Here is a 9948-nt window from a genome sequence, read left to right as displayed (position 1 = left end):
AGTTGCATTCCCAGATGTCACTGCTTTAAAAAAGCATTATCAGTAGCATTCCCAGATGTCACTGCTTAAAAAAAAAGAGCTACATTACTAGGCCTTACCCTTTATCATACTGTTATTTACGTTAGTTCTATTACAACATAATACTGTATCTGTATGAAAAAACTATAATTGATAGTCTATAGATCTAACAGTGACTAGTTGACTACCCACCCTATTTATAAGCCATATCCAGTTTACATGTAATTCTCAAGGAGTCTATTCTACCCACAATTCATTTGTCACATTTTTGTCTGCTACACATGCAAATTCCTAACTTATCAAAACCAGAGCATTCTCTCTGGATAAGCCTTCTCTCTGGCTTTGATAAGTGAGGAATTTGCAGATGTAGTAGAATTGTTTGTCACTTATGATGTGTGGGTTGGATTAACTCCTTGAGAGGAGGAGTCTAAGAGGAGTCTTCTAACCGGAGCATAGAAGGCTTTGCTCAAAGCCATTGCTTATCATCTTGACTGATTCAGACATGGATCTCGTGCTGAACGTTGCCGACCACTATGTCCTCACCCCCTACGTGTACCCGTTGTCATGGCCCGAGGACACAGCGCTGCGCCAGATCATTAGCCTGTTGGTAGTCACCAACCTGGGGATCGCGGTCCTCTACCTGGGCCTTGGCTGGCTGAGCTACCAATTCATCTTTGACCACAACCTCATGAAACATCCACAGTTTCTAAAGGTATGTCCTTCTTTATTATACTCAATACTTGTAGCCTGGTCCCAGATCTTGTTTAATGTCGCAATACCTGTAGGACAGCACAAACTGATCTGGGACCAGGCTACAATAGTTGTATGAAGTTGGTCTGCGACAAACAACTTAGGTTTATTAACATACTGTGAGGTTACTACTTGAGAGTTGGCATTTGCTTTTTGTTTACTATTCTTTCTTCCCAAGTGTTCTCTTGATGAAAATTGATCATATATCATTGTTGGTCCTCAGAACCAGGTGTGGCGGGAGATCAGACATGCCATGACCTCGCTACCCATTATTAGTATCCCCACCGTGGCGTTATTTTTCATTGAGGTCAAAGGATACAGTAAGCTCTATGACAACGTTGAAGAATCTCCCATGGGTAAGACAACGCTGCGTTCACTGACGCTCAGACGTTCTGGAATGTTTGTCAAACGGGATTGTCATTTTGATACTAATGGTGGTTTGTTTTATCAGACTGGCCCTTTTTGCTTCTCAGCATGATTTCCTTTGTGTTATTCACGGATGGGTGCATCTATTGGATTCATCGGTTTCTTCACCACAGATGTATTTACAAGGTGGGCATTACAAAGTCTTGTTACCAATGGGAATGTGTGGTACTGGGTAGGTCCTTTCACTGTCAATTGGACATGGATTGTTGCTGTAGATGTGATGTTGGAGATGCCCAGTATTACAAATCAGTCCACCATGACAGACAAATACTGTATATTAAGTCAACTAATTATCTTACTGAGATTAAGGCAGTTGACATTGTCTTAAAGTTGGTTAACAATCTAACCGTTTTCCCTCCACGTCTTGGCATACATGTTGTTGCTAAGTTCTTGTGTATGTAATGTACAGAGGTAGAACAAAGCCAGTGCTATATCTTCGGTACAGTGTGTGTTATCGTCTGCTGGTCCTATCCTCAATAGCTGGCACACTTGAATGTGATCAAACACATCCATATACAGTAGGTTTTATGTTTTGTATGTTATCTATTCCTCAGCAAATGTTTTTTAAATACAGTTCCTTTTTTGAATCCCTTCACTTGAATGGATCATCTCTGTGACATGTTCCCTCCCCTCAGCACTTCCACAAGAAGCATCATGTGCTGAAGATCCCCACGCCGTTCGCCAGCCACGCCTTCCACCCGCTGGATGGCTTCCTGTCGAGCATGCCCTACCATGTCTACCCCTTCCTCTTCCCCCTGCACAAGGTGCTCTACCTGGTCCTCTACATCTTTGTCAACATCTGGACCGTGTCTATCCACGACGGCGACTACCGCATGCCCGGTCCACTGCAGGAGGTGGTCAACGGGGCGGCTCACCACACGGACCACCACCTCTTCTTCAACGTCAACTACGGCCAGTACTTCACCTTGTGGGACCGCATTGGTGGGTCTTACCAAAACCCCTCGGTTCTCGAAGGGAAGGGCCCCCTCGACTGCATTCGTAGACTGACGGCCGAGGGGAAGATTAGCTCTAATGGGGCTAATGCCAATGGGCATGATAATGAAAGCGGTACAAAGAGCAAGGAGGAGTAGCTGGTAGCAGCTAACCAAACTATTCTTTCAGAGAACCTCCCAGGCCATCAAGACCCATGCCTCACTCCATTGTGTGTTCGATAGCCAATGGGTTCTCAGCAAAGCTTTCACCGCCATGTCTGAGGAGAAGCGGTCTCCCCGCCGCATCCAAGCAGTAAAGTAGCCAAATTCAGCCAGCTGCGATTGACTCATAGATAGCGAGCTAAACACCATGCTATATGTAATCTTCAAAAAATATAACTAACAAATTAGATAGGGGAAGAATTACAGGTTTTCAGATATAAAAATGATAGTCCTGCTGATGGACTACCTAGCTACAATGTAATGGTGTTGTCTAGTAGCTAGCTACACAGGACATTGTCCTCTCGGTCGTCCACTTTGTCTGTATATGCATTGTGTCCTGCTATCATACTGTATGTCCCAAAATACAATGATGTACATATGTTTAATCTTGGTTAACCCAGAAAGAAAGTCTCACGTAATTGGTCAGCTGCTCGATTAAATTCTGGGTCCATACGTGTTAAGAGAAGGGATTAAGAGAGCTCCACCCTCTCTTTTTGCAAGTTACAGGCCAAATGCCCCCTCCCCTTCCGAAATTCAAAAGATGCTAACACCTGAGAAACCATGATTTGTCCAAATAATCAGTGATGAAAAACCCAAACAACGGAACTACTGCTGCTCGTTATCCCACGCATCCAATTCCTTCCCGACAGATTTTATGGTACAAGTTAATGTTTACGTAGAGAGATTAATCTATGTTAAATAAAGCTGAATTGTTGTTGATTGATAGGACTCTCGAGTTGTCGCTGTTATTACTACAAACTTTCTGGTATGGGAGTGCTGTCGGAGTTATTGGAAGTACGGAGTTCCAAATGGATAGTTTCTCTTGAACGACCCTCCAAATTGTAATTACAAGTGGGAAACTCTGAGAAATTGTGTTACCTCAGTTGCCAAGTTGTGACATTTAACCACTGACCATTCCCATTTTCAACCCCAAAAAATTACAACAAATCAGTTTGACAATTACAAACTTATTGTGGCTTGTTACATTCCCCAGCAGGAAAACCAAATGTCACTCAAACAGAAGGGGGAACTAACAAAGAGTCACTGACAACAACCGACACGAAACAGGTTGGGTTTTAGGAGGGGTTCTGAAAGACACTCATGGGGGTGTCCACTGAAAGTTGCATAGCAACAACAATTGGAACCTAAAAGACCCCCACCATTAGTGCCCACATTAGTGCCCACAAATTTGTCAAACAACAGGCAAGCAAAATTAAAGCACACCAAACTTAAAAGACAGGAAGCAAACCAAAAAGATGCAGTAAAACAAAATCAGTTTTTCTAGAAATCAAATAGGGAGCGCTAACTAATGTTGTTGACGCGCCACTTCTCTCACAACCAAAGTAGCACTGGGACAGCCACTCTTAAATAGCACCTGGGCCAGCACAGGTGAAACACTTTCCCACGAACGAGACGGCAACCAGCACAGGCGTAAAACATACTGATTAGGTGACACCAAACGAGGTGACAGCAATCGGTGCTCCCTAAGCTCTAACAAGCTATACTTGCTAAAGTCCAACCTCAAAACATAAATGGAAAAACCAAAGCCTGTAGGTGGTTGAGCATAATGTTGCCAATTCTAAGTCAGCTAGCTAACTGTATTATTCTCAACATTAGCTAGCTTATCTAGATAGCTAAAAACTTATTGGTTGAAGAATTGTTCTGACTTTTAAAGCACTTGAACACAATCATGTTGGACTTACAACCTCCTTTTTGGGGAAGTTTCCCGCTTCTGCTTCTGCTATGGTATAATGGCGTTCGCAGCAATTAAATGTGCATTCCGCCACCTACTGTGTGGGTGGATAATAAGGATCTCAAAAAACATTTGGGTAAAAATAAAGAAAATATCACACAAACTACCAAAATAGAAATTAGCTAAACAAAATCAACCTGCTTTTCTGTAAAAAAAACATATTCTAATCAGGTTCCAACACAGTCTCATAAGCCTCTTGTGAGGGTGGAACATTTCCTAGCGACAAAAGTCCTTGTAGTGCTTCTGCTGTGAAGTCTTGGAGCCTCAAAAATGTCTCTGCTGCAGATATAATGATATCCAGGTTCTTGGACTTGTTAGACACTTGTGCTGTACAATGAATCACTGTGGCTATAAATGCCACAAAATCTACTTTCTTCACAATGAGTGTATCCAGATCACTCGATTGACTGAAAACACTAGCAACTGGTTGCAATGCATCTACCTCCATATCTTCAACACTGTTGGAGATCTGCTGCGCAGCCTGATCCTTGACCCCTCGACCTCCTTCACCCTAACAGGGCACTCAAGGAAGTCCAGAGTATGACCACAGTTACAACATTTTCCATTCACAGATTATTCAATATCATACTTCTCCCGTCTGCAAACATTTGACACGTGACCATATCCTTTACAATTCCCACACTAATGGTTTGTACACAATTGATCCCATCGCATACCTCACATATCCAAGCTTCACATATTCAGATAGAGTCTCCTCAAACAACAATAATATCCACAGGCTTTTCTCCTTCCTTTCATTTACCATACGGGTCAGGTGACGTGCACTGACCACTCCTGGGATTTTCTGACTAAGGTACTCATCATCTATATCCAATACATGTTTCTTCTGACATGGACAATTTTGCCAGATCCAGTGAACGCTTCTTTTGTTCTTCGTCAACACAATTAACCAAAACAAGGCCACTTCTAGTCACCTTGATTGGATCTACCTTTCCCACTGCTTTCTTCACAGTCCTCAATATTACAAATGGATTTCCCAAATGAATCTCCTTGTCCTAAAAACACAGCCCAATGAGAAATGCATTAATGGACCGGTCCTTGTCTTCTTTCTACTACAACTTTTGCTTGTTTTGTTCCATTCTTTGATTTCACTATCTTCCATTCATTATCATACACATCACTTGCTGCACTTTCGGATTCAAGCACAGTCGCCTTTTCCTCCCACCCTGGTTTTTCATCCCTCCGACTGGAGCTTTGGCCACCAGAGGAAATTGGTGCACATGTGGCACATACATAGGACTTGTTCAGGAGGGTGCAACGTTGTAAAATGTCCAAATAAAAACATATAGTAGAACATGGGCCATATGTATGAAGCTTCTTAGAGCCTATGAGTCAGGTTACTATAAATCAAATCAAATGTTATTTGTCACATGCCTTATAAACAACATGTGTAGACTAACAGTAAAATACTTCCTTACAGGTCCTTTTCTAACAATGCAGAAATAAAATATAAAGTAAAAAAATATTAAACAGAAATATAAATAGTGACACTAGGAATAAATATAGAGTGAATAACAGATAACAATAACTAGTAAGTAGGCTACTTTTGAGACAAATCAAATCTTTCCTTAAAGGGATAGTTCACCCAACTTACACAAAATTACATATTGGTTTCCTTACCCTGTAAGCAGTCAATGTACTCTGTATGGCATACAAGGTATGTTTCCAAGTGCTAACGTTTTCAGCATTTGTGGCATAAATCCCATGCAAGTCATGATACCTATATTAGCATTTTTCTCTCATTAAGTCCATGTCATCTGAGTGATGTTTCTGAGCTCCATAATCCAATTTAAGATACTTTAGGAGGATTTGGATATGATGCACAAAAAAGGCTAATATAGGTACCATGACTTGCATGGGATTTGTGCCACAAATGCTGAAACAATGGCATTTCAAAACAGTGCCAGTGAAACTAAGCCAAAGCATGGAAAGCTGTCATATTTAGACTGCTTACAGGGTAAGGAAACCAATATGTTAATTTGTAATTTGGGTGAACTATCCATTTAAAGTTGAGAGTCTGAGGTTAATATAAAGCTGCTGAAGAATAGGCAGAGGAGAGTGGATTTAATGCAGCATTCATGATATGTCGGAACTAGGAAACTCAACAATTTCCGACTTGGAAACTCATTGTAGAAAGACGATACCTGAGTTCCCCAATTGGACAGTATCTGAATCAACCAATATGAAGCTCTATGCAAATAAAGTATGTTCATTTTAACTCAGAAGTTCCGAGTTTCCAACTTGTCATGAATGCAGTGTTATTTTATTTTAGTGTTATTTTACTATAAGCCCATTGAAGATTCTTACTTACAAAGATAATCATTATTTTTAGATTATTTCTTTAACCTGCTTGCTTTACACTGTAATATGAAACAATTCAATTCTAATTCTAATTCTAATTCTATTTTGTCTTTCCCGCTCTTTCTCAGTCCCCACCCCTTTCCTTTTGTCTACCAAGCCGTCATATCGGCTTAGCCCACTAGGGACTTTTCTATCATTGTTAGTAACCAATATCTACTGTTTGTTTATGTATTTCTTTGATTATTTTCTTAGTTAGTAAATAAATAATTAACCAATTTCTATATTACTGATTCATTATGGAAACTAGGGTTCGTGCAGATAACCAAGAATTTTACAACTTTTGGAATGAGACTAATGAGGTAGCAATTAATAATCATTTAATGGAAGACTAATTGATAAGATATGAAAATATCTGAAGAGTCGATTCGGGAATTAGAGACTCTATAAAAAAAAATCTGTGGTGCCCCCACTTCCTAATTAAAGTTACATGATTAGTTTTAATCACGTAATAATAATTACACGTAGAGAATTGATTTGATAAACATAAATAACAGTCTTCACATTTAATGATAGTCACAGACACAACACCTGTGTTCCAATGGCACGTTGTGTTAGCTAATCAAAGTTTATCATTTTAAAAGGATAATTGATCATTAGAAAACCCGTTTGCAATTATGTTAGCACAGCTGAAAACTGTTGTTCTGACTAAAGAAAAATAAAACTGGCCTTCTTTAGACTAGTTGAGTATCTGGAGCATCAGCATTTGTGGGTTCGATAACAGGCTCAAAATGGCCAGAAACAAAGAAGTTTCTTCTGAAACTCGTCAGTTTATCCTTGTTCTGAGTATTGAAGGCTATTCCATGCGAGAAATTGCCAAGAAGCTGAAGATCTCGGACAACGTTGTGTACTACTCCCTTCACAGAACAGAGCAAACTGACTCTAACCACAATAGAAAGAGGAGTGGGAGGCCCCGGTGCACAACTGAGCAAGAGGACAAGAACATTATAGTGTCTAGTTTGAGAAACAGACGCCTCACAAGTCCTCAACTGGCAGCTTCATTAAATAGTACCCGCAAAACACCAGTCTCAATGTCAACAGTGAAGAAGCGACTCCGGGATGCTTGCCTTCTAGGCAGTAGGAAAGGTGGAGTCGGTCAGAGTGACCAGAAGTGGTTTTCATTTCCTGTGTGTCGAAAGAGCAGAAGGAAAAGGCATTGTGGCTTAACAAGTTAACACTGAAGTCATCATGTGAATTATCATCATATGAAGTGGAGAGCCTTGATTTTCAGAGCAGGTGTAAAGTGTAATCTCTGGAGTCTCGTCGGAAATTGAGGCAGATTTTCTCAGGCGGAACATTCCAGGAGCCGTGGATGCACATCACTTGACCCGAAAGGTGGATGGATAGAAGGAGGTAAGCCTATTGGTTTTATTGATGCTTGATGAGTTTCTCGTAAAGCTGGGGTATGTGAGATACACGGTAAGAGTGTTTTGTGTCCAAACCATTACAATATCGCTAGTGTAAAAAGTTTGGCCATGTGTCAAGAGTTTGGAGAAGGAATGAGTACGTTGTTGAAGAGTCTGACACCATGGCCAAACTTGATGCGTGCACGTAAAATGATTTTATCCCCCCACACCAAACGCGATCACGACACGCAGGTTAAATCATCAAAACAAACTCTGAACCAATTATATTGATTTGGGGACAGGTCGAAAAGCATTAAACATTTATGGCAATTTAGCTAGTTAGCTTGCAGTTGCTAGCTAATTTGTCCTGAGATATAAACGTTGAGTTGTTATTTTACCTGAAATGCACAAGGTCCTCTACGCCGACAATTAATCCACACATACAAAGGTCAACCGAATTGTTTCTAGTCATCTCTCCTCCTTCCAGGATTTTTCTTCTTTGGACTTTATATGGCGATTGGCATCTAACTTTCATAATAAGGTGAATTACCACAACCGACCGACCTCAGTTCATCTTTCAATCACCCATGTGGGTATAATCAATTGGGAGATGGCACGTGGGTATATGCTTCTATAAACCAATGAGGAGATGGGAGAGGCAGGACTTGCACCGCGTTCAGCGTCACAAATAGAACTGACTTCCATTTAGCGCTTGGCAACGCAGACGCTTGTTGGTGCACGCGAGCAGTGTGGGCAGTGTTGCCAACAAATTTTCAGGGGAAGTTGCTAGAGCCAGGTCGATTTGTTACTAAAAGTTGCTAAATGACGTTGTGATGTCATTGCGTGATGACGTCATGACGCAATAACGTAAAACTGCATCATTACGTTGTAACGCTTGTCGTCGTAAGGAAGAATGGACCAAAGCACAGCGTGGAAAGTGTTCATGATCTTTATTGTCAAGACTCACTCAAACAAAAATAACGAATACAAAAACGAAAGCGAACAGTTCCGTCAGGCACAGATACTAAACGGAAAACAACATGAAAATGACAACTATTATATGATCCCCAATCAGAGACAACGATAGACAGCTGCCTCTGATTGGGAACCACACTAGGCAAAAACAACAAAGAAATAGAAAACATAGATTCTCTCACCTGAGTCACACCCTGACCTAACCAAACATAGAGAATAAATAAGGATCTCTAAGGTCAGGGCGTGACATACGTAGAATACATAATAACGTTACTCAAATTGACTGGCCATCTCGGCGAAAAATATGATTTGACATTTGTTAGTTTAGATTTGTTTGTTTATTATCCTAGATTTTTATTTGTAAAAGTAATAAAAGCACAACACATTTTATATTATCAGATATTTTTATTTTTAAACACAACACATTGAATTATTGAACAATTACACATTATTGAACAAATGCATTTGATTTATTTTCTTTTTAACTAGTAAACCTACACATTCTGAACAATTATAGTTTTAAGCAGTGTATTGGTAGTTAGTTAACATGCTACCTAACTGATCAGCAATTATAGGTACAAGCTAATAACAAGGTATATATGCTATCTTATTGAACAAGCAACTTAACTCAAATAATGATGTGTGCTCTAGAAATCTCTCTCCAGCTCTCTCCAGGTTGTTGTGCTGCTTGGCTGGCTAGCTGCTCAATGGTTTCCTCCAGATATTGCCACTGTTCTTGCACACACTGCAGTACACACTGCCACCATCAGCTGTGTGTCTCCGCAAATTCCAGAAAGTCCACTCCTTGCATACGTACTGTAAATATGATGAATCATAGATTGGGAAGGAAATCCTCTTCATCTTCACTGTCCAACTGCATTGTCACGGAGCTGGAACCAGCAGTAGAGGATGGAGTGGCCTTAAAGCTGTATGCTGCTGTGGTGCCAAACTGCTGCAGAACTTCACTTAGTAGTTTATGCTGATAACAGGTATCACTAGCTAGCTTCAGTCCATACCGCACCAGGAGTATGGAGCTGAGAGTGTGCAGTGACATTCTATTTCTTAACTTTGATTTGACCACACTCATTTGGCTGAACAGCCGTTCAACCTCCGCATTTGAGTGTGGCAAGGAGAGGGCAGCGAGTGC

At 40.7% G+C, this 9948-nt stretch overlaps 1 protein-coding gene and 1 non-coding gene across 2 annotated transcripts; both read left to right on the top strand.

Annotated features, from left to right (window-relative positions):
- Positions 1-520: 520 nt before the first annotated feature.
- Positions 521-2285, top strand: LOC120017780 (lathosterol oxidase-like). The gene is made up of 4 exons (XM_038960757.1): positions 521-730; positions 992-1124; positions 1220-1320; positions 1830-2285. Exons 1-4 carry the CDS (start codon positions 521-523, stop codon positions 2283-2285), a joined length of 900 nt encoding a protein of 299 aa, XP_038816685.1.
- On the top strand, positions 1549-1685 carry LOC120017996. The gene has a single exon (XR_005472172.1). It is a non-coding gene; the product is annotated as a small nucleolar RNA SNORA57 (small nucleolar RNA).
- Positions 2286-9948: the final 7663 nt, after the last annotated feature.

This window comes from Salvelinus namaycush, chromosome 22, assembly GCF_016432855.1.
Source record: "Salvelinus namaycush isolate Seneca chromosome 22, SaNama_1.0, whole genome shotgun sequence".
NCBI lineage: Eukaryota > Metazoa > Chordata > Actinopteri > Salmoniformes > Salmonidae > Salvelinus > Salvelinus namaycush.
This window is presented reverse-complemented; position numbering and strand designations above follow the sequence as displayed.

Bases quoted from the DNA above. Each gene is read 5' to 3' on its own strand.
- LOC120017780 (XM_038960757.1), top strand. From the start codon at position 521: ATGGATCTCGTGCTGAACGTTGCCGACCACTATGTCCTCACCCCCTAC. The intron at 731-991 runs GTATGTCCTTCT...GTTGGTCCTCAG, and splicing joins AACATCCACAGTTTCTAAAG to AACCAGGTGTGGCGGGAGAT. The intron at 1,125-1,219 runs GTAAGACAACGC...TTGTTTTATCAG, and splicing joins CGTTGAAGAATCTCCCATGG to ACTGGCCCTTTTTGCTTCTC.